This window comes from Pyrgilauda ruficollis, unplaced genomic scaffold (genome assembly GCF_017590135.1).
Source record: "Pyrgilauda ruficollis isolate IOZ18807 unplaced genomic scaffold, ASM1759013v1 scaffold100, whole genome shotgun sequence".
Classification (NCBI taxonomy): Eukaryota; Metazoa; Chordata; class Aves; order Passeriformes; family Passeridae; genus Pyrgilauda; species Pyrgilauda ruficollis.
Window position 1 is genome coordinate 697,713 of NW_024508102.1, and position 24,221 is coordinate 721,933.

General features: G+C 59.6%; 1 protein-coding gene across 1 annotated transcript; it reads left to right on the forward strand.

Annotated features, from left to right (window-relative positions):
* The first annotated feature begins 242 nt into the window (after window positions 1-242).
* LAMB3 (laminin subunit beta 3) lies at window positions 243-23,831 on the forward strand. The gene is made up of 23 exons (XM_041468163.1): window positions 243-389; window positions 837-923; window positions 1,586-1,740; window positions 10,410-10,524; window positions 10,672-10,745; window positions 10,848-11,027; window positions 11,523-11,586; window positions 11,867-12,042; window positions 12,958-13,078; window positions 13,314-13,502; window positions 13,582-13,737; window positions 14,194-14,393; window positions 15,258-15,369; window positions 15,637-16,009; window positions 16,568-16,728; window positions 17,696-17,904; window positions 18,822-19,025; window positions 19,615-19,759; window positions 20,554-20,761; window positions 21,729-21,870; window positions 22,000-22,176; window positions 22,808-22,961; window positions 23,355-23,831. Exons 2-23 carry the CDS (start codon window positions 875-877, stop codon window positions 23,489-23,491), a joined length of 3,501 nt encoding a protein of 1,166 aa, XP_041324097.1. The 5' UTR covers window positions 243-389; window positions 837-874; the 3' UTR covers window positions 23,492-23,831.
* Window positions 23,832-24,221: the final 390 nt, after the last annotated feature.

The following is a 24,221-nucleotide window of genomic DNA, read 5'->3' on the forward strand; positions in this document are numbered from 1 at the left end:
GGTTAAACAGAGCCCAGCCGGGTTAGACCGAGCCCAGCCGGGTTAAGCCGAGCCCAGCCGGGTTAGACCGAGCCCAGCCGGGTTAAGCCGAGCCCAGCCGGGTTAAGCCGAGCCCAGCCGGGTTCCCCCGGTGCCCGCGGAGCTGCCCTGCCCGCCGTGCCCGGCTGCTCGCGGTGCCCGTGCCCGCCCCGGAGCTGCCGGGAGCTGTGCGCTCACAGGGTGTGGATGTCTGGGGATCCTGAATCACTCCTTTGTCATCGCTGCACCCACAGGCACCTTCTGGGCAGGTGAGGCAGCGCGTTTAAAGCCTGCGAGGATCGGCCGGCGCTCAGAGCTCCGGCGGCTGCGGGGGACGCGGGGACACGGCGGGGGACACAGGGACACGGCAGGTGAGGTTTGTGTTTGCTGGGGTGTGTGCTGGCAGCATTTCCTCCCCCAGGCTATCCCACGGGGCTCCTTTCCCTGCAGGAGACGCTCACGTGAGGTTTTTATGGATTTCTCCTTTTCCTGGAATGTCAGCTCGAGCTGGGATCTGGGATTTGGGACTGGCTCTGGGAGCGCAGGGCGAGGGTGGGGCTGGGGCACAGGGAGTGCCCGGAGGGTGCCCGGGGGCTGCAGGGCTGTGTGTGCACACTCCATCCCCTCCAGCCCCCATCCTGCAGGGGCTCACTGCATTGCAGGCAAATTCAGTTTCAGCACCTGATTTTCCTCTTCATTATTCTTGGTTTTTTCCCCCATGCCCTTCTGTGTGGATTAATTAAAATATCTCCCTGTGAGGTGAGAAGGAAGGAGGATCCGGACTGAGTTTTTGAACTGGAATTTTCTGCTCTTTTCAGCCTCGTTGCAAACTCCCCCCAGCTGTGTCCGTGGCCGAATGGAGCCTCGCTGCCAGCCGTGGCCGTGGGCTGTGCTGGTGCTGCTGGGTAAGGCTCACCGGGGCTCCCAGAGCAGGGCACAGCTGGCCAAGAGCAACGCTGCTGAGGGAGCTGTGGGGCAGCAGAGCCTGGGCTTGATCCCAGTGCTGGGGGGTGGCAGGAGGCTGTGCTGTGTCCCACCTCCAGGGCTGCCTCTGGGACAGGGGACACCAACCTGGGCTGGCTCTGGGAATAGGGGACACCAACCTGGGCTGGCTCTGGGAATAGGGAACACCAACCTGGGCTGGCTCTGGGAATAGGGAACACCTCCAGGGCTGCCTCTGGGACCAGGGGACACCAACCTGGGCTGGCTCTGGGACTGGGGGACACCAACCTGGACTGCTCAGTTTGATGGGCAAGGCACAGAGCATCCCTGCAGCCCCAAACCTGGGGCCAGGGCAAGGAAGTGTTTTGGAAGTAACTCTTAGTACAAAGCACTATTATTAAAAAATAAAGGTTTCACCTCAGGGTGAAACACCCTTCTCTTGGTTGGCACGTGCACTGGGAGGGTGTCCCAAGCGTGGCTGCTTTGGTGCAGTGAGCATCTCTCCGTGCTGTGGGGCAGGTTGGTGTCTGTGCCCCCTGCCCTGACTCTGAGCACAGCTGGTTTGGGGCTGTGGGGCAGGTTGCTCTCTGTGCCCCCTGCCCTGAGCCCTGTTCCCCTGTTGCAGCTGCCCCGGGGCTCCTGGCAGCGCAGAGAGCCTGTTCCCAGGGAGCCTGCTACCCTGCCCCCGGGGACCTGCTGCTGGGACGGGCCCCTCACCTGAGAGCCTCCTCCACCTGCGGCCTGAGCAAGCCCGAGACCTACTGCACACCCCACGGACAGGTACAGCCCCCACCCCACGGACAGGTACAGCCCCCATGGACAGGTACTGCATGCCCCAAGGACAGGTACAGCCCCCACCCCACGGACAGGTACAGCCCCCATCATGGACAGGTACTGCTCACCCCACGGACAGGTACAGCCCCCACGGACAGGTACAGCCCCCAGCCCGCACCCAGAGCTCCCTGGGAGCAGGAAAGCCTTCCTCCCCCCATCCTCCCCCCTTCCTCCCCACCCCGGCAGGGATGTGCCTGGAGGGGGCTCTGAGCTGGCCCAGTGGGATGAGCTTTAAGCCCCTTCCCAACCCAAACCATCCCGTGGTGCTGGGGTTTGTCCCCTCCCGGCCGTGCTGGGTCAGTGTCCCCTGGAGCCCCTCTCTGCCACCCTCCTGGGTGAGCTGGGCACGAAGGCAGCGACAGGGCACGGGCAGCAAGGTTCTGGCAGGGAGCACTGGGGGCAAAACATCCCAAAGCCTCCTGTCCCCGGGCATTTCAGTTCTAAACTGAACTGGTATTTTCTTGTCATCAATGAGAACGTTCCAGCTCTTTCACAAAGGTTTGGGAAAGCTGCTGAAGGTGTTTTCAATCCCTGGCTGTGTGGGGGCAGGAGATCCTGCTGGGGGGATGATGCTTCATCCAGCTGCACATTCCCACTCTGCCACCGAGTCAGAGGGAGAGTTTAGGGATAAACCTGCCCAGCACAGGGCTGGGAACTGCAGGTGTGATGTGTCCCTGCTCTGAGCACTCCCTACAGCCTCTCTGTGGCTGCTGTTAACCCTGAAAGTGCCTTGGGAGGAGCCCCGAGGGTTCAGTGCAGGACAGGCAGACTTGTCTTGGAAGAGATGCTGCAGAGGAAAGGAGTGGCAGCTCTCCAGTGGGGCAGTGTTTTCTGCACTGCAGCCCAGCTCCTGTGAGTCAGCCTTGTGGTTTTAGCTGCCCTGCAAACTGGAGGCCAAGATGTGGCTGTGAGTGGGTTTGTTGTGGAGCCAGTGGTGTCCTGGCTGGGCTGGAGAGATTTCCACTGGTCCCTGAGCTCAGGGTGTGAGCATTGAATCCTCCTGGATGCTGGGCTGGCTGCAGCATCTCTCCTCCCTCACGTCCTTTTCCAGGCTGACAGCCACAGCCAGGCATTTCCTCCACTCCCTTTTTCTGGAGTTCTTCTGCTGCTCCCAGGGGTCAGGATTTGTGCTCACAAATAACCCCTTACTGCTTCCCGTGGCTTAATTCGCTTTTCCTTCCAAATTTCTGCTTATAGAAGAGGAAAAATGCTCAAAAATGTGCCTCTGAAATCTTCATTTAGCAATGACTTTTGGCAGTGACTTTGAGAAGGGGGCGTGGGGGCCGTGCTTGGGCAGTGAGTGAGGACAAACCTTGATGAGTCTGCTCTTGCTAAGAGCAGCAGGAATGGGCTGGGTGCCCCTTTGCCTGGCCCTGGGAGCTCTTTCAAAGGGCATCGCTGTGACCCTCTGCATCATTTGTGATCTCTGAAGAGGGGCCAGGACCCCTCTGTGCCACCCTGAGGCAGGAGTGACCTGCTGGCTGCAGGGGTGGGAGGGAGGGCTGCTGGAGGAAGGCAGGGAGCAGGGCTGCAGTTGTCTCTTCCAGGCTACAAATCCCAAATCTATTTGGTTTTCATGTCCCTTGTCCCTTGCCTTACAAGCACCAGGGTTAAAGTTGGCATTGTGTTGAGCTGGATTCTCCAGTTCTGCCTCTGGGAATGGGCTCTTCCCTTCCTTACACTTTGCTCCTTTCCTTTATTGAAATGAGAGATCCAGAGCTGCTGAGAGCAAATCCCCTGATTTCTGTTCTACAGCTGTAATTGCTGATGCAGGTTTGATTATCCCAGCTCTTAACTCGGGACAAATCCCCACGGCTTCAGCATTTCCTAACTCTTCCCTCCCTTCCTCTACTTCCCTAATTTAAGCAAAACCAAACTCGATTTCCTTATTCCCACCCTATAAAAAGCAAGCACGTTTAATTTATAGACTCCTAGGGCCCTTTTTTTGGTTACAAGCCTCGCTCTTGTTCGGTTGCCAAATAGGTACAAATCTGGGGGCGGTTTTGCAAGCTCAGCAGAGGGCACGGGACGAGGGGTGGCTGCGGTGCCCGGGCTGCCAGCGCTGCTCCCTGCCGGCCCCAGGGCCCTCTTTCACAACTCTGGTGGTCACTGATGGACCGCAGCCTGTGCTCCGCTGTCTGCCCGGCTCCGGATCCCTCTAACCTTTATTCTTTGCACTCCCGGTTGCTCCGCGCCCGGCCGGTGAAAGCCGAGCTCATCCCCGGCGCTCCCAGCCCGGCAGGAGCAGGGAGGGACGGGAGGGCAGCGCGATGGGAAGGACTCGGGCTCGGCAGCTGCTGCTGGAGCCACCAGGGCGGGGAACCTGGAAATGGAGGGGAAAACGAGCGAGGCTGGGTTTGGGGGCTGGGAGGTGCTCGGTGCGGCAGGCTGTGATGGGCTGAGGTGTGGCTCAAGCTCAGCCAGCGCTTCATTGAACTCTGGAACAGAATATACCAAATATATCTGAAATATAGGTAAATATGAACGTAGGCACAGCACTGGGAGCAGCCCCCACTGTACCTGCAGCCGCGGGGAGGCACAAGAGTGGCTTCCACAGACCCCTGAGCATCCCTGGGAGATCCGTGCCAGGGAACAGGAGAGGAGGCAGGGCAGGAGCAGAGCTGGGTCCCTGTGCTGGTCCTGCCGACTGAGACTCCTCACCCTCCAGCCCTGGGAGACTTTTGTATTTAAAATGTTGTTTGAGTGGGATTTTCTGCCTGTGTCACCTGAGCTTTGTGGGCACTCGGTGGATGTGGGGGGTGGGCAGTGCCCTTTGCCAGCTCGGGTGACACGGAGCCATCCAGGACTGAGAGGATTGAGAGGAGAGGTTCCAGAGGAGCCTGTGGCAGCCAGGGAGGGAGATGTGAGCCCGCTGGGGCCCCTGGCACAGCACAGGGGGCCCTGCTGCTGATGGATGGTGGCAGCTGCCTGGCAGGGCTGCTCTGCAGCATCTCTGGAGCCTCAGCACCGACTCCTCTTTGGCTGCCTCCAAAAATACCGGCCAATGCCTGCCAGGAGGGCAGTGCCAGACAGGTCTGGGCTGTGCTGGTGCTGGCTGCTGCCTGCATCTGCTGGGCCACCTGCCTGAGTCCCTCAGGGAGCTGGGAGCCCACCCCAGCACTGGAGCAGGCAAAGCTGTGCCTCCCAGCTCCCCTTCTTCACACAAACCCACAGCAGGCTCTGGACAGGAGCAGGGCACCCCCAGAACGACTGGACAGGAGCAGGGCACCCCCAGAACCACTGACAGGAGCAGGGCACCCCCAGAACCACTGGAGAGGAGCAGGGCACCCCCAGAACGACTGACAAGAGCAGGACACCCCCAGAACCACTGGACAGGAGCAGGGCACCCCCAGAACCACTGGAGAGGAGCAGGGCACCCCCAGAACGACTGACAGGAGCAGGACACCCCCAGAACCACTGACAGGAGCAGGGCATCCCCGGAACCATGAAATAACTGTGGCTGGATGGCACCAAAGCGTGGCTCTAGTTTGGGTTTTTCTTTGCAAACCCACAGCAGGCTCTGGACAGGAGCAGGGCACCCCCAGAACCACTGACAGGAGCAGGGCACCCCCAGAACGACTGGACAGGAGCAGGGCACCCCCAGAACCACTGACAGGAGGAGGGCACCCCCAGAACGACTGGACAGGAGCAGGGCACCCCCAGAACCACTGACAGGAGCAGGGCACCCCCAGAACGACTGGACAGGAGCAGGGCACCCCCAGAACCACTGACAGGAGCAGGGCACCCCCAGAACGACTGGACAGGAGCAGGGCACCCCCAGAACCATGAAATAACCGTGGCTGGATGGCACCAAAGCGTGGCTCTAGTTTGGGTTTTTCTTTGTCCAGCCAGGGTTTGCCCTGCACAGTCTGTGCTCCTGAGGGGCTGGAGGAAGCAGCAAGCACAGGCTGCTCTGTGCTTATCTCACCAGGCATTGGGGCACACCCTGCTCCCTGCTGCGGGATGTGCCCCTACCTGCCCAGGGAAAAGCCTCTTTCCTGTGATTGCTCCCTCCTCCTTTCTCTGCATCTCATTTTCCTGGCCTCAGGGCTGCAGATTGGCACTTGCTGGGAGACATCTCCTCACTGCCTCGCACCCCGTGTGGGATCAGCTGCTGCAGTGTGGGGTTTGCAGCCTGTCAAACCATCCTGGCGGATTTTGGATGAAGTTTTGCTGATGTGAGAACAGATGGGGTGAGGAAAACAGCACCCACGAGCTTGCTTTGAAGTGAGGGAAAGGAACTTCATTGCCTTAAACCTCATCCCTGGGAAGTTTGTCCCACTCCTGCCTTTACCCCATCTCTGCTGCCCCCCTGAATTTGGGGTAAAACCAAGGTGAATTTGGGGTAAAACCAAGGTGAATCTGGGGTAAAACCAAGGCGAATTTGGGGTAAAACCAAGGTGAATTTGGGTAAAACCAAGCTGGGGGCAGAGCCCTCTCTCTGTGGTTTGAGCATAACCCCAGAGCTCATTTTCAGTGTCATATCCAGCCAGCCACAGTGACACTGCTGTCATGGCAAAGAGAGTCCCAGGCTGGGACTTTGGGGTGTCCTGTGTGGGGCTGGCAGCTGCACTCTGATCCCTTTGACCTCCCTGACTCTGTGCTGGACCCGTGCCCCCAAACGGAGTCCCAGTCCAGTTTAGGGAATAGCAGCTAAACTGGGAAGTTTAACCACCCTGGCAGAGCCACGGGAGCTTCTGCTGCCTTCTGCCATGGCAAAGGAACAGATTCCTTCCCTGCTGCAGGAGCCTGCAGGTAACAGTGCAGGAACAGAGAACTGTGCTGCACAAAGGGGCTGCAATGGGGAATTACACAGCCTGGCTTTGCAGGGGCTTTGCCCCCCAGGAGCCTTGCTGCTCCCTGTTGTTTAATAACCCAAAATCTCTGTGTGTGTATGAATTCCCACCACTTTCCAGAGTGTCCCCAGCTAGAACTGGAATGGGCATTGCTGTCCCTGTGGAATCTTGGCTGTGCACAGTGCTCTCTGCCTGGTCAGAGGTGGCACCCCGAGGCCCCACAGCCAGGAGAGGTCTCTGCCCCACGGCTGCTCAGCCCAGCTCCCCTCTCTGCTGGTGAACAAGTGCGGTTTATTCTGGGCTCTGCTCCTGTGCCAGGAGGATTTCATTTCAAGGGCTCTCTGCTCATGTTAAAATGGCAGCAGGAGCTCCTGAAATAGCTTTGGTCAGCGGCCACCAGGTTGGAGTGTGTGAGGTTTGCTGCCCTGCACGAGCAGGGAGGCTGCTCAGGAGCGGGGTCACGAGGGCAGGGCAGGGGGAGAGCAGCACAGACCTGCAGACTGTCACTCTCGGCCACTTTCAAGCTGTTCTCTGTGCACTTTCCCCCTTTCCATTTATTTCTGAGACGTGACTCTACTTATTCTGAGCACAGGAGTTTTCCCTCTCACATAAGTGGGCAGTGAATTATCCTTCAAAAGTCTGGAATGAATTCCTCTTAATCCCAGAGCCTCCATAACCCATATTTTGGGTGACTGGAGCAGCTTGGAGGCACAGAGGGTGAGAAGTAATTTCCTTGCACACCCAAAACCACTCTTACCTCCCTGAAACAGCCCTGTCAGCCCCCAGCCCTTCCCAGCAGAGCTCCTGGCCACCCAAAATATGAAAATGGAGCCCCAGAGCAGATCCCAAAGCTTCCCTGCCACTGGGCACGTAGAGCTGCAGCCCTGGGTGCTCCTGGCCACCCAAAATATGAAAACGGAGCCCCAGAGCAGATCCCAAACCTCCCCTGCCAGTGGGCACATAGAGCTGCAGCCCTGGGTGCTCCTGGCCACCCAAAATATGGGTTATGGAGCCCCAGAATAGATCCCAAAGCTTCCCTGCCAGTGGGCACATAGAGCTGCAGCCCTGGGCGCTCCTGGCCAGCTCCCAGGGCTCCTCCGAGCCTGGTCAGAAGCAGAAATGGCACAGAGCAGGGAAAGGTACGTGCTGGTGGGGCTCTCCTCACTCTGGGCTGTCATTTTTGGTAATTGCCTCTGTCCCAAGGAACTTTGAGACACATAGTCACAGCTGGTAAGAGCAAACCCTGCTGTTGTGCAATGCAGGGGTTTCACAACTTACTCAGAGGATGTGGAATGAATTTGGTTTCCAATGTTAATTTTAGTCTTAATTAAAAAAACTGAGGGAAAAAAAAAAAAAAAAAAGAGGAGATTTTTGCAGCCAGCAGAGCCCTGGGCTGCCTGGGAAGGGTTTGTCTCACACCCCTGAAGCTTTATTTTGATTTAGCACCAGGCTGGAGTGGGGCTGCAGCTGCACTGTGGCTGCTGGAGAGCTGTCCCTGCCTGTGTGAATGGTCTCACAAGTATGCACCAGTCACTCCTAATGAATAATTTAGCCGAGATTAACCTTTCCCCTTGCAGAAAACCTTCCCTTCTCCTTTGCTCAGCACAGTCAGGACTGGTGGGAAGTTTAATCACCGCTGGCAATTGTTCACTAGATTATTTCTGTGGATAATTCCTGCAGCTCTCTGACAATTTGCTGCTCGTGGCCATGATCTGAAATGAGTTCTGCCTAGTCCTGATTAAATGATTTGTGATTCTCACTGGTAGAGCCAGGGAAACGGCATGATTATATATTTTCAGTGCTGTGTTTGCTTACTTTGTGATATTGTTATAAATACTGTCGTTTGCCAACTCCTGTGCTGGGGTATTTATAGACAGAGAACATAAAGATTGTGGAAAATATGGAAACAGATGGGTTACACGTGAGGATGTCACTGTGCACCCAGCTGGGGAAGCTTCCCAGCCTGGACAGAGCAGGCTCAGCTCTGGGCTGTGTGAGGAACGAAACCACAGATTCATTTTTGTAAACCACAAATTAATTTTTAAAGGGGAAACCATTAAGTGTGGTGTCACTGTGGCCCAGTGGCTGCCACCCTGCTGCCCTGTCCCTTCCCCAGCCCCACGAGGGGCCCTGGAGGGTTGGGGTTGGATTTGGCTCCTCTGTTTTAAGCATCCCAAGGAAGGTTTTAGCACAGGGGTGCCTGTGCAGTGCTGCTTGTCACTTGTCACCCCATGGCCCTGCTCAGGCCCTGAAAGCTGATTCCCCCCGGGGTCCCAGCATGCCCTGGAGTCACCTAAAGCCCCTGCAGCCCCTGCCAGCCTTGCAGAGGGTATCTCATTGCCTTCCCCGTGCCAGCTGTGCCCCTGCCAGGCCCAGACCCCCCTGCAGCCAGGGTGGCATTTCTGAGCCATCAGGGCTGGCTCCTGCCATCTCTGGCATGCTCTGCTCTATCCCCCTGATCCCTGTGGGATGTGGCAGTGTGACAGATGTGTCCCCCTGCTCCATTCTCCCTGATCCCCCTGGGATGTGGCAGTGTGACAGACGTGTCCCACTGCTCCATTTGGGAGGCTCCTCTGCTGCTCTGGCCACTGACACCTCAGGCTCCCAGAGGGTTTTTTGGGCTGGAGGAGATGATGCAGTTTCAGTGCCCTGCCATGGGACACCTTCCACTGTCCCAGGCTGCTCCAAGCCCCATCCAGCCTGGCCTTGGGCACTGCCAGGGCTGGGCCAGCCTCAGTTTCTCTGGATAACCCGTTTTCCACCAGGCTGGAGGTGCTGAACCCTTCATTTCATGGTCTGAGCAGCATCTTCCCCCTCCCAGTGGTCTCTGCAGTCCCTGGCCCCACTCCAAGTGCTTCGGGCCTCCCCATGTTCCCTGGGATGCTGCTGTGGACTCTGGCACCATCTAATTCCCCATCCCCTAATTCCCCATCTCCTAATTAATTCCCCATCCCCTAATTCCCCACCCTGCCGGCCCTGCCCTTCCCACCTTGGCCTCCCCTGGGTCTCTCCATCCCACTTTCCTGGTGGTCCTGGCCCAACCTGCTTGCCCACCCCAAGCCTTGGCTGCTGTCCAGCCCTTCCCCACTCCCGGCTCTTGCTCAATCTCTTTCCTGCTGCTTTCTGCCCGTTCCTGAGCCGGCGCAGGAGCCCCGCGGTGCTGGCTGCTGCTGCTGCGGGGAGCGTTGCCTGCTTGGTGACAATTTGGGTATTTGTTTGCTCCCGGGGGACGCCTCTCTCCCGTCCCCACGTTCCCCGTGCTCAGTCTCTGTTTGCTCCTTGGGTTACTTGCTCAAGTGAAGGGCTGAACTTTGAGCCGCTCGACTTCCCACCCCCTGGCTTCTCACCCACTGCGAGCTCTGCTCTGCTCCCCGGGGAGAGCCCTGGGGGATGAGCATCGCCCGAGCCCTTGGATAGGAGAGAAAGGCCCTTCTGTTCACCAGACAGCCCCTGGGCTCTGTGGAAAGGGCAAACCAGTCCTGAAAGGCTGCAAAGGGCTTTCTATCCAGCGTTGGTGCTGTGGAAACCAGGGGGGGTTGCTTAAAATACCGCAATTTTGATGGTTCGCCAAAAATCTGTGTTAGTCAAAAGCATTTCGGGTTTAGTTTTTAGTCCATAAAACCTTGAGCTGTGGCTTTCAACAAGGTGTGGAGGGGAGCTCTTGAGGCCTGTCAGACTCACTGATCGTGGTCCTTCAGCTCTCTCTAACTGAGCTGATGCTCCTTGGCCTCAATGAACCCACCCTGCCTTTCCTCCTCACCCCTGGGGCCTTTCCGGGGTGCTGCTGGGGTGGCCACTCCCGCTGTCCTTTCCTTGCAGTGGAGCATGAAGTGCTGCAGGTGTGACTCGAGGCTGCCCCACAGCTCCAGCGGGCACCGCGTGGAGAACGTGCTGTCCTCGGCCGGCCGCGCGCGCTGGTGGCAGTCCCAGAACGGTGAGAGCCACAAACTGCTGCCCACAGCCCGCCCCAGGGGAACAGGGAACGCTGCTGGGCTCCTGGCTGGGGAGGAGAGGAGGAAGTGGCTGTCACTGTCCCTGTGTCCCCAGCGTGTCCCTGTGACCGTGCCCTCTGTGCCCGCAGGTGTGGAGCGCGTGTCCCTGCAGCTGGACCTGGAGCAGATGTTCCAGCTGGACAGTGTCGTGCTGCACTTTAGGGTGGGTGTCTGTGGGCAGCTCCTCTGCTTGCCCTGGCCTACCCCATGGTGCCAGCCCCGTGCCAGCCCCGGTGCCAGCCCGTGTGTCTGTCCCTGCCCGCAGTCGCCGCCCGCAGCGATGCTGATCGAACGCTCTCTGGACGCCGGCAGGACGTGGCAGGTGCTGCAGTACCTGGCCTCTGACTGTGCCACCGCCTTCCCCCGCGTGCCCCGTGGCTCCCCCGAGGGCTGGCAGGACCCCCGGTGCCAGGAGCTGCGGGGGCACCCCGTGCATGGGGGCACGGTGGGTACTGGGGGTTTGTGGCAGGGACCCACGTTGGGGTCCTGGGGTTGGGGTGGGTGGGAACACGGGGTGGCCTGGGAGGCTGGCACACCTGGTGAGGGATGGGGGATTGGGGGGATGGAAACCTGGTACACCTGGTGAGGGATGGGGGATGGGAGCCTGGCATACCTGGTGAGGGATGGAAGCCTGGCACACCTGGTGAGGTATGGGTGCAGGGAGCCTGGCACACCTGGTGAGGGGTGGGGGATGGAAGCCTGGCACACCTGGTGAGGGGTGGGCCCCGTGGCACCCAGCAGTGCTGAGGGCAGCCCTAGGGAAGGTTCCTGCTCCTCTGCTGCTCTGTGACAGGCAGGTGCTGTGTCCTCTGCAGCTCTAAAGGCTGTCCCTGTGTTTAGTGACATTGTGCAGAGGCCAGTCCAGAGCACACAGTGCCCAGAGCAGGAGCAGACAGCAGCTCGAGTTTCCTGCTTTTTAACCTGTTTTTCCCCCTCTAAGGTGAAATTCAGTGTCCAAGACCTGGGGTCTACAATCAGCTCCTCTTACAGCCAGGCCATCGGGAGTAAGTGATGGGTCTGCTCCAGAGCTGAGCAGGGCGAGGGGAATGAGGCTCCTCGTGCTTCTCCCTGCAGTGCTGGGAAGTGCTGAGCTGGGGCAATCCCTGGGGGACCCTGAGCTGCGCCCCTGGGCTCTCGCAGAGCAGCATTTGGTCTTTGCTGATGGCTGACCTGCTGCTCTTTGTGCCACTTCCTCCTTCCCGTGCTCCAAGCCCTCCCCACCAATTGCAAGGAGCTTCTGCTGGGCACCTGCTGCCCCTGACGCCCGTCCCCTGTCCCCAACAGGGCTGGGGCCCTTCACCAACCTGCGCATCAACTTCACGGAGCTGCCCCACATCCCACGCCAGGGCTACCACTCGCCCAGCACCTTCTACGCCGTGACGGAGCTGCAGGTGCTGGGGAGCTGCTTCTGCCACGGCCACGCCGAGCGCTGCGGCCCCGAGGGGGACCAGCACAGCACAGTGAGCTTGGCTGCCAGGGGCTGGGCACCGCGGGGATGGCTCTGCCATGGGCTGGCAGGGGCCTGGGCACCACTGGATGGCTCTGCCATGGGCTACCAGGTGCCTGGGCACTGCTGGGATGGCACTGCCATGGGCTGCCAGGGGCCGGGCACCGCGGGGATGGATCCGCCATGGGCTGCCAGGGCCTGGGCACCGCTGGATGGCACTGCCATGGGCTACCAGGCGGGATGGCTCTGCCATGGGCTGGCAGGGGCCTGGGCACCACTGGATGGCTCTGCCATGGGCTACCAGGTGCCTGGGCACTGCTGGGATGGCACTGCCATGGGCTGCCAGGGGCCTGGGCACCACTGGATGGCACTGCCATGGGCTGCCAGGGACCTGGGCACCGCGGGATGGCTCTGCCATGGGCTGCCAGGGGCCTGGGCACTGCTGGATGGCTCTGCCATGGGCTGTCAGGGGCCTGGGCATTGCTGGATGGCACTGCCATGGGCTGCCAGGGACCTGGGCACTGCGGGGATGGCTCTGCCATGGGCTGCCAGGGCCTGGGCACCGCAGGATGGCCCTGCCATGGGCTGCCAGGGACCTGGGCACTGCTGGGATTGCTCTGTGGCTCTGCCATGGGCTGCCAGGGACCCGGGGCACCACTGGATGGCACTGCCATGGGCTGCCAGGGGCCTGGGCACTGCTGGATGGCTCTGCCATGGGCTGCCAGGGACCTGGGCACTGCGGGGATGGCTCTGCCATGGGCCTGGGCACTGCTGGGGTGACTCCACTGCCTGCCCGGGGTGCTCCTTGGGACACCTTGGCCACAGTGACCAGAAATGGGCTGTGGGAGGTTTTTGCTGGCCATGAACTGGTGAGGCTCCGTGTTGAGCCGCTGCCACCAGGGTGGGTGACACGTTGTCTGTGCAGCAGGTCCCTGGGCACTGCGTGTGCCAGCACAACACGGCGGGGCCGCACTGCGAGCGCTGCGCTGCCCTGTTCAACGCCCGGCCCTGGGCCCCCGCCGAGGACAGCGACCCCCACGCGTGCCAGCGTACGGCCAGATCTTCCCCCGTCCCAAATCCCGCCCGGCCGCAGCTCCCAGCCCTTCCTGGGGCTCTGTGGGGCTGCTGTGACACGGTGTCCCAGCCCTGGTGCCCCTGTGGGGCTGTCACGGGTGTCACTGTGTCACACGGGAGCCTTGGGCACCCTCTAGTGCCACCGCTGCTGCCGCCGGCGGGGTTTGCGCGGTGCCGGCTCCAACGGAGCCGTTTGCTGGGGTTTTTTAGGATGCGACTGCAATGGTCACTCGTCCTCGTGCCACTTTGACCCCGAGCTGTACCAGGCCAGCGGCGGGGCCAGCGGGGGGGTGTGTGACAGCTGCCAGCACAACACCGAGGGCAACAACTGCGAGCGCTGCAAAACCGGCTACTTCCGCAACCCGCGGCGCGAGCTGAGCCACCCCGAGGCCTGTCTGCGTAAGTGCCCCCCCAGAGCCCCCCAGACCCTTCCCCAGGACCTGTCCCCTCAGCTGGGACGTTCCCTGCCCCTTTGCAGCCTGTGAGTGTGACCCGGATGGCACCGTGCCCGGCTCTGTCTGTGACCCGGGGACAGGGCGCTGCGTCTGCAAGGACAACGTGCAGGGCGACCGCTGCCACCTCTGCAAGCCGGGCTTTGCCCAGCTGGCCGGTGCCAACCCCGCTGGGTGCCGCAGTGAGTACCCCTGGGACACCCCCTTGCCCCCGGGGTGCCCCCTCCAAAAGGGAGCCGTGTCCTGCCCAGCTGTGGTTTGGGGTTTTCAAGCCAAGGGCCCGTTTTGTAAAGGTTTATAAAAGCTCCCTGCTCAGTCTGGGGGTGGTTTCAGGCATAAGTTTAGCAAGAAGCATTGGGCAGGTGGGGTTTGGGGGGTGCAGCTGTGTCCTGGGTGCCCCCAGGGCTCAGGGGGTGATGCCACACAGAGCAGGGTGGGTGGGGGCACTGCTGTGTCCCCCTGGGCTGGGGATGCTGAGGCCCTCGGGCTCCAATCCCCTCTGCAGCGTTTGGGGGATGCTGTCAGAGCCAGCTGCAGATCTCCTGAGCTCGGGTGGGAAGGGAGGGAGGAGAACCCCACCTTGGGTGGCTGCGGGCTCCTCCAGAGGCTGCTCCTCACCCGGCCCCTCCCTGGTGCAGGGTGCACCTGCAATGCCCTGGGGACGCGCCAGGACACCGTGCCCTGTGACGGCGACACCGGGAGCTGCTTCTGCCTGCCCAACGTGGTGGGCAGCGACTGCGGGCAGTGCGCGGCCGGGCACTGGGGCCTGGGCAGTGGGCAGGGCTGCCAGCCCTGTGCCTGCCACCCCCGCGGCTCCCGCAGCCCCCACTGCAACCAGGTACCCCCGGCCCGCTGGAGCCTGGCGGGGCTCCTCTCCTGCAGCAGCCTTTCCTTTTCCCTTTCCTTTTCCCTTTCCTTTTCCCTTTCCTTTTCCCTCTCCCTCTCCCTCTGTTCTCTCCTTTCCATTTCTGCTGGGAGCGGCTCTCAGGGGCTGAGCTGCACCGACCACGGTGTCACTGCCATGGCTCTGTGTCCCCTCACTGGGGACCTGTGAGAGCATCAAACCCACCTGCTGGGTGGCTCCTTTGTCCTGTGCCATCCATAGGAGCCTGCACAAAAATGCTGTGTGTTCCCCAGTGCATCCCACTCCTATTTTCCTAATTCTTAGAAAACACCATGACAGACTATTTAGGAAAATGAAAGAAAGTGGTAATTATTGAGGCAAGATTAAGTCACTTTAACAAGCTTGATATTTATCAAGGAAGTCCTAATAAGACATCTTCATCCAGGCGAGGGAAGTTAATTATGCTCATTTGTCAATGAAAAGCATGTGTGCCACTTCAGGCTTAAGAGGCAACTGGGAAAATTAAAGTTAAATGCAAAAAACCCCAAACCATGACAAATTCTAAGAGCCTAAGATAGGCTCCAAATGAGCTCAGCGTGGGGAGGAGACCTGAGATGGCAAAGCAGCTGCTCGTGGGCGATTGCTTTGTTTTTGAAACAAGGCTGAGCATCCTCCTGGTGGTGCTGGGGCTGTTTGGAGCCTGTTTGCATCCTGTGTCTGAGCTGCAGCCTGGCATGGGCACCTCAGGCATGGCATGGGCACAGACTGAGAGGAGGAAATGGTCCATGGCTGGTTTTGGTGGTTATGAGGAGCTGGGGGAGAGCTGTGCCAGGTGTCCCTGACGTGCTGCCCTCTCAGTTCACAGGACAGTGCCCGTGCAGGGACGGCTTCACAGGACAGACGTGCTCGGCAGTGGGGCAGCAGCAGTGCCCACCCCGGCACTACAGGGATGCACGGGGAGGGTGCACAGGTACTGCTTTGGCTCGCTGTTTCCTGGCTGAGATCACAGAGAGAGCCCCAGTGCCCTCCCAGCAGCCGTGGGCCCCCCCGTAGGGTCAGGGGCTGTGCCAGCTCTGGGGGGCTCTTCCCGTCCTCTGCTGTGCCACCTTTGTCCCACGGGAGGGGATGGATGTCAGTTTGGGCTGGGGGTCATTAACCCTAATTAAGGGGCTGATTTTATACAGATACAAAGTTATTCACCAGCACCTTCTCTCTCCCTCCTCCTTCCCTGTCCCAGAGTGCGACTGCGACTTCCAGGGCACGGAGGAGGCGGGCTGTGAGCCGGCCACGGGCCGGTGCCTGTGCCGCGCCGGGGCCGCCGGGCCCCGCTGTGAGCGCTGCCAGCGTGGGCACTGCAGCTCGCAGCCCGGCTGCCAGCCGTGCCACCCCTGCTTCCACGCCTACGACGGGGACATCGAGCGCCTGCGCCAGCGCCAGGCCGGCCTGGCCAACGCCACAGCGCGGCTGCCCGCGGGCACGGGGGGCTCCCAGCTCGGCCCCCGCCTCGCGCGGGCACAGGGCAACCTACAGCAGGCACTGGGCATCCTCGGCCACCCCGCTGGCACCCAGCAGGGCCTGGCCCAGGCGGGCAGCGCGCTCGCTGCCATCAGGTGAGGGACGGGTGCTGCCCGTGGGGCACAGCCCTGATGCACGGGGAGCTGCTGGGGTTTCTCTGTGAGCTGCTTGCACGGGTTCTGCTTTGTTTCTGTCCTTGCTGTGCCTGGCTCTGCTCACGAGGGGAGCAGGGAAGCAGCAGAGCAGCGCTCCCACGTGTGCCCGTCCCGCTTCCACGTGTGCCTGTCCCACTTTCCATGTGTGCCTGTCCCATGCACAATGTCCCCGAGGCAGGAGGAGAATGGGCAGCCTGCGTGGTGGCACTCAGGGCTGTGTGATGGCACTCAGGGCTGCGTGGTGGCACTCCCAGGGCACATCCAGCATGCCTGGTCCCTGTGTGGGCACGGCCCTGCTGCGGAGGGGCTGCAGCCCAGCTCCTCTCTGCAAACTGCAAGGCCCTGGTGTGTGCTCGGCTGTCTCTGGGCTCAAGTGCACTCTCAAAGTGCCCCTTTGCCAGGTGCTGGCAGTGCCCCAGCACAGGTGGCCCTCTCAGCCCTGCTCTCTGTCTGCTTTGCTCTCTACATCATTCCCATTTTGTTCTTGTTCTCTCCCAGGGAGCAGGTCCGAGGCATAAATCCCAACCTTCGTCTCCTGGACGACACTGCCTCTCTGTCGAGGGAGCTGGAAGCCCTCAACAGCAGCTTGTTTGTCACCAGCTCCCAGTACCAGAGCAAGAAGACCCAGTTTGAAAGCAGCCGCAGCACAGACCTGTCAGGTACAGCTCTGCAGCTGCAACATCTCTTAATTTGCAGTCATTAATTTACCTCAGCGTGACTGCCTGGGGTTTTTCACTGGCTGGTGGATGAGAAGGGGATTTTAACCTGCTGGCAGGCTCAGAACAGCAAACACATCTCTCTCAGTGAGAGGTGCTTCCCAGGCAGCCTGCCCACGACCGGGGCCTTCACGCTGCTGGGGGATTTGATCTGGTGTTTTGGGGCTGGCAGCTCATTCTGTGTTCCTGTTCCCCCAGCACAATCTCTGCTGCCAGGGAGGGGTGGGAAGGGACAGCCCTGCTGGGAGGGTGTCACTGAATCCATGAGGCAGCAGAGAATGGAGGCTGAGCACAGACAGAAGGGATGGAGGGTGGGGAAGAGGGCCAGGCTGCTGTCAGGCACTGGGGAGGAGAAGAGCTGATTGAGCCCTGTGATGATGCTGGTGCTTGCTGCCATGAGTCCTGCTCCAGCTCCTTCTCTGCCAGTGCCTTGCTGCTGTCCCCTCCCTGCCACAGCACACAGCTTGGGGACGTGCCAGCCGTGCCCAGTGGCACCAGGACAGTTCTCTCTGCACCTCTCTGTCTGCTCAGAGCTCCATGTCCTGGCCACCCTCCTTCCAGCCTGTGCTGGGGGGGAGTGATGGGGCTGCTTGGGAGCTGGGAAGAGGCTCTGAAATCTGTCCTGCCCTGCCAAAGGCCAGGATCAGCCTGTGTGCCTTGGCTGGCTTCAGTTTAATTTCAGCCCTGAGTTCAGTTTAGACTCTAGCCCTGAGCTCAGTCCTTCAGGAGACCCCTGAGGGAATGGCTGAAAGGTGTTTGGAACTAAAAGGAGTTTTTGGTGATGCCTTGGTGACTAATCCTGCACCCTCTCCTGTGCGGGAATCCAGCTCAGGGCAGAGGCAGTGCCTCCCCGAGGGGCTGTGCTGCATTTGTGAGTCATTTGTGCCTTTTATCGCCTTGATTCCCGCAGGAGCCTTCCAGACCATCCTCTCTGCCTACCGCAGCTCGGGCAGGGCCAGCAGCCTGGCCGAGGGAGCCCCGGGGCTGCTGGCCCAGGCCAGGGAGAGCCGGCGCAGCGCCGTGGGGCTGCAGGGGACCCTGGCTGGGGACACGGCCAAGCTGCTGGCCCTGAAGGGCGAGCTGGCCTCGGCCCCCGACCTCACCCCTGTCATCAACCAGGTGAAGATGCAAAGCGGGTTTTTGACTTGCCCACAGGCTGTGTCTGGTTCTCAAGGGGGCCCTGCAGAGCTCGGGGGTCCCATCCTGCAGCCCTGCACCTCTCCTCCGGCAGGACAAAGCCTGTGCAGACAGACTCGGCTGGAGAGCTGGCTGAGCATCCCCTGCCCGGGATCACAGATCCCACAGCACTGCCCTCCACCCCCTCCCAGCCTGTCCTTTTCCCTCCAGGGACTCTCTCCTGTTGCTTCTTGTATCTCCAAGACCCCCTTAATTTCTGGATGAGATTTCTCTTATTTCTCCTTCACTGCTTTGTTATTGCCATGGAGACCCATTTCGGTGTCGGTTGCTGTGGAGACCACCAGCCTCCCCTCTCTGCTGCTGGGGGCACCAGCACGTTCTGAGCCAGCAGCCTGGCCTGGCTGGGCACGTGCCCTGCTGCGCTGTGAGCCCGTGGGCAGCTCTGCCAGATGCCAGAGTTAGAGCTGCTGCTGCTCCCAGGGGCTGCTCGTGCAGTTCTCCCCCAGAGCCAACAGGGCAGAGGGGTGGCTCTGCAGAGAGGTTTGCTCCACGCAGATGTGCTGTTACTCATCGTGAGCCACTGGCTCCTGCTTTGTTCCTGTTTCTGCTGCAGCTCGGGCTGGTGGTGCCATGCTGGCCTGGCTCAGGTGGGGGCATCCAGCTCTGCCTGCCCTCCTCTGACTGGCACATCTCCAGCGCTTTGGGCTGTGCCTCCTGTGTCACTGCCAGCCCGCTGGGCTCCCTCCCGTGCCCACACAGCTCCTGCAGCACGGGCTCAGCAGGTCCCAGCTCCCGTGGCAGGGTGTGCCATCCCTGTGGGGCTGTGCTTGCCTCCCTGCGGGCACCGAGGTGTGTCCAGCCGGGCGCTGCCCAACCCCAGCTCTTCTCTCCCTGCCCAGGTGTGCGGAGGGGCCCGAGTGGAGCCGTGCACCCCTGCCCGCTGCCAGGGGCTGCTGTGCCCAAGGGACAACAGCTCTGTCTGTGGGGCTGGCCGGCCCTGCCACGGCCTCTTCCCGCTGGCCAGCGGGGCCCTGGCTGCGGCCGGGCGAGCGGCCAAGGAGTTCAGCAGCCTGAGCGCCCGGCTGCGGGACACGGCACAGCTGGTGAGTGTGGGCACTGCCCATCCCTGCTCAGACCTCTGCTTAGAGCGAGGAATACCCACCTCAAACTCTGCTTGAGGCTTAACCCCTTGGGCAGCTTCAGAAATCCAGGGATTTTGGAGTGGGAGGCTCCCTGCTGTGTGTGGGTCCTGCCTCCCCAGCTGAAGGCACGTGAGTGGCACCGGACACAGCACAAGGAAGCCTCTCTCCCTCCTGGGCTGGGATCAGTGGGCAGAAGGGCTGGGAAAATGGAAAACTCTCAGATTCTGCAGGTTTGATGCATTTGCTGCAACCAGAGAGAGTTCATGGGTTAGGGCTCTTGCAGCTCCTTTCTGTGCCTTGCAAAGAGAAAGTGAGGCTTCAAAGTGATTCAAAATGCATTTCAAAGGTGTTTTTAAAAGCTGAATGGTGCTGCCTCTCTTTGAGAGCTTCCTTTGCCGACCCAGCCCTCAGTCTTTGACACCTACAGCCCTTTGAAGCTCTGGCACAGTGAGAACAGGGAATAGCATCGTGCCTGGCCCAGACCAGAGCTGAGGCGGTGCCGTGGGCTCTGGATGGAGCAGAGGCCCCACCAGGTGATTTCTGTGTGCAGATTCAGACGACGGAGCTGTCGGCGAGCCAGATCCAGAGCAGCACGCGGCGGCTGGCGGAGCAGCTGGGGCAGAGCAGGACGCAGCTCCAGGGCGACGTGCGGCGCGCGCGGCAGCTCCTGCAGCGCCTGCGCGCCTTCCTGGCAGGTACAGGGCAGGTACCAGGGCAGGGCACGCCTGCAGCCTGCCTCCTGCATGGCACAGCTGCTCTGTGCAGTGAGCAGAGACTCACTGGGCTTGGAACAGACCTCCAAGGTCACAGTCCCCAGCCCAGAGCAGTGAGTGCCATGTCCGGGTGTTCCCTGGGCGCTCCAGGGATGGGATTTGTGGCCAGCATTGACCTGATGCACAGAGGTTTTCTGGCCACGCTCACTGATGCAGACAGACAGACAGATGACCCTTCTCTGGAGCAGGCTGTTAATCAGATGAGGATTCCTTGTTGTCCTACAAGCTGATGGGATGACTTATTGTTCACAGACAGATTGTAATAACATAATGAGCCTCCTGAGCATTAGCAGAATAAGAAAATCAGGTCATTTGGTGCTGCCTGGTGTTAATGATGAGTGAAGATATTTCTGAGCTAATCACAGGGCTAATGTCCCTTGGGCTCTGCCTGCTTCTGATTTATTTTTATTTGTGAAATGAAAAAAGGCTTGTCTTGAAACACACTCTCATCTGCTCAGTGAGGGCTGTCTGACTGCTTTGGGCTCAGCCATGGTGTTAGCATTGCCAAATTCAAGGTACCATTTCAGCTGTTTCCTGAGGGTTTTGCTGGTGTGAATGAGAAGTGCGTGGAATTCAAGGAGATGAGTTCAGAAGAGATCCTGGCAGCTGTCTGGAATGAGGAGATGTGTGTGAGACGTGCATGGGTGTCTGCCCTCCTCCTCCCTTGCGTTTGCACTCCCACCTTCCCTGATGCCGTCTGTCTGCTGGCTCTGCAGACAAGGACACGGATCCTGCCTCCATCCAGGAGATCAGTGAGTCAGTTCTCTCCCTGCGTCTCCCCACGGACGCTGCTGCAGTCCGGAGGAGAATGACCGAGATCCAAAAGCTGGCGACGGAGCTGCAGTGCCCCGAGGACATCCTTGCCCAGACGGCCGAGGACATCGCCAGGGCCAAGAGGCTGCAGCAGGAGGCAGAGCAGGCCAGGTGGGTGGGGGTTCAAGGCCATTGCCAGCTGAAGGTCCCTCAGCTGGGCTGGAACTGGTGGTTTTCAGCTGGGCTCAAATCTTGCTCTGCCCGAGCTGTCCTGACTTGCACAATCTGGAGTTTTAGGATCTTCTGTGTCCAGTAGTGCCTAAAAGAATGAGTCTGCAATCTCCAGACACCTCCCTGGGGCCCCAGTGTGAATAAATCTCCCCAGAATAGATCCTGTTATAGATACCAGGACAAGAAGAGCTTTATGGAAAGCAGTGGAGGCTTTTCTCTTATCTCGAGTGCCTGTGCTGGGAGATGGCAGCGTTGCCCTGGTATTAGCTGATATTGGTGACCTACATCCTAATTGCACAAGAGAGCATGGGGACAGTTAATGGGCTATTTGTTTTCTGGGTGAAAGTTGGGACGATTATTCCACAGCCCCTTAAAAAGTAATTACAGGGTGTCCTTGCCAATTTGGAGCATCTGCATTGTCACAAGTTGACTTGCAGCAATACCCCAGCGAGAAGGTCAGCAGGATAAATCTGTAAACTCCTTGGCAGTGTCTGACACCTGCTTAACCTGCTGGAAGTGATGAGACAGAGGAGCCTGGCTTTCTCCAGGGCTCTGTCACCCAGCCCGAGCAGCCCCACTGTGAGCAGAAAACTTCATTGGAGCTGCTTTCCCTTTGACACCTTGTCATGCCCCATAAAATATACGTTTCTGACTAGTTTGAAGGAAGTTGTTTATCCCCCCTTCTTAGTTGTCTCCTCTGCTTGAGGCTGTGAAGCAGAACTGATGTTCCTCTCACAAGGAAACCTGCTGGAGTCCAGATGTGTGGGTTTTGGGAGTGGGACATTGCAACCTTCCCAGCAGCAATCCTCTCCTGCTTCCCAAGCTCCCTGATTTTACCTCTGTGACCTCCACGCCCAGTCTTTGCCCTTATCACACTCACTCCTGGCTGTTTCCCACCTTTCCCCAGGAACCGGGCCAACGCCGTGGAGGGCAGCGTGGAGGAGGTGCTGGGGAGCCTGCAGCGAGCCAACACGGTGCTGCTGGAGGCCCAGGGGGCCCTCAGGGGCTCGGGCTCCTCGCTGCGCTTCATCCAGGAGCGCGTGGAGGAGGTGAGGGATGCCTGGCGGCCTCCCAGAAACGATCCCGAGTGCCTGCGCCCCCTCCTTCAGCCAGCAGAGCTGGCACAGGGAGGGCTCTGGATGTGACTCCCCTCCTGACGGGGCTCCCTCTGCCCGCAGATCGAGGCTGTCCTCGGGCCAGCTGAGAAGAACGTGGTGGCCATGGGGGCCGGGCTGGCCGGGCTGGCCGGGCGGCTCTCGCAGCTGCAGCACAGCACGGAGCAGAACCGCCTGCGGGCCGGGGACACGCAGGACACGGCGGGGACAGCGGCACAGCAGGCCAGCAGGGCCCAGCAGGTACCGGCTCACAGCAGGGCCCAGCAGTGCCCAGCAAGTACCAGCTCACAGCACTGCCCAGCATGGCTCAGCTCACAGCAGTGCCCAGCAGGTACTGGCTCACAGCAATGCCAGCAGGTACCAGCTCACAGCAGTGCCCATCAGTGCCAGCAGGTACCAGCTCACAGCAATGCCAGCAGGTACAGCTCACAGCAGTGCCCAGCAGGGCCCAGCTCACAGCAATGCCAGCAGGTACCAGCTCACAGCAGGGCCCAGCAGGTACCAGCTCGGGGTGTGCCCGCTGCCAGCACAGCCCAGCCAGCTGTGCCCTGGGCGAGGCCAGGACACCTTCCTGTGCGGTCATGGCTGCTGAGCTGTCACACCACAGCATCGTCCCGCTGCTGAACCTCTCCAGAGCCATTCCCAACCCCAAGGCCCTTTGCTGGGAGCTCACTTCTGGTCTGTCCTGCCTGAGGCAGGGCAGCTCGTGGAGCTGTCTGTCGGTCTGTGGCTGCATCACAAACTGTCACACATTTGGTAACAAAGCTGTGGTGCAGTATCCATTTAATATCCAAACAAGATCAAACACTGGAATTGCCCCTCTGCAGCGCCTGCTGGATGCTACCTGCAGTGTTTGCTTGCCTTTCCCCAGGCTCTGGCCCAGGTGAAGGAGCTGTACTCGGAGCTGCAGAGCAGGCTGGGGCAGGGCCCGGCGCTGGGCGAGCAGGGCAGGAGGGTGCAGAGCATCGGCCAGGAGGCACAGGCGCTCTTCCAGGAGACCGTGGGCATCATGCTCAGGATGGAAAGTAAGGCTCTCAATGTCAATGTCATCATGTCCTGGGGAAGAGCTTGGACTGCTGCTGTAATGAGGGACACGGCACTTTGGGCAGTGAGAGGGTGGGGTCTGGGCTGGAGCTGGTGGTGCTGTGCCAGGAAATCGAGAGTTTTCGAGGATGCCACCATGAAAGGAAGCCCTGCCTGCAGTACCACTGTGCTCCTCTTTTCCTCCACACACTCATTTCCATTTTTTGGCATTCAGAACTCATGGGAGTGGTGTTTTGGGGGTTGTTTAGAGGGTGGGGAGCAGAGGGAGTGCAGGACGTTGGTTTTCTTGCCCTGTCAGAGCTGTGCAGGAGTGAGGTGGAGGCTCAGCCCAACCCCACCACGTAACCCTTCCCTTCCCTGCCCTCCCTCCTCAGCTCTAGAGTCGGAAATTCAGGAAGGCAACAAGGCTCTGGTGTCCAGGATGTCACGGCTGTCGGGGCTGGAGGAGAAGGTGGGAAAGATCCGGGACAACATCAAGAGGAAAGTCGCCTACTACGAGAGCTGCTCCTGAGCAGCCCCGGGCACTGCTGCCTCCTCTGCACACACCCACTGCTGCATTCATCCCACTTTCCAGCTGGAGCTCTCCTGTGCCCAATATCCCTATTTTTAGCAAGTTAATTTTCCATACCTCTGGAAAATAGCTGCACTGAACCGAAGGAGCAACCCCATGGAGGGGGTTGGACTGGCCAAAGCTGCCCAGTGGTTGGAGGAGAAAGGGGGAGAGACATCAGGCTCCCATGGCAAATAAACACATCCCCAGGTTGTTATTTCCAGAGGGCTTTATAAACTGAGAAATTATTTTTTTTTCTTCTTTTTAGCCAATTCAAGCTCTTTAAGCTGAATTTCACTGTTCAAATTAAAGCCCTCCTGTGGGGTCTTCTAAAGCTTTTTATCTGTGCTGCAGTTAATTCTTCAAACATGCCATGGCTTCAGTACTTCCCTCTGAGATCTTCCTTCAAATAAGCAGATCAGAGAAATGGAGAATTTTATCTCCCTCTGTACAACATACCTATATTTATGCAAATTAGGGAAACACAGGCTCATAGTCAAAGGTGAAGTCAGATGTCTTGTTTGATTTTTCTGCCACAATCTGCTTATTTTCCACAGAACATTTTGCCACAAAAACACCAGTGGGAGCAGGTCTGGGATGCACAGGGAAAGCTTTAGGAGGGACTTAACAGACCATTTCCATGTCAGATTTCTATGAATAACCAAGAGGCCCTTTACAAAACAAATCTCAG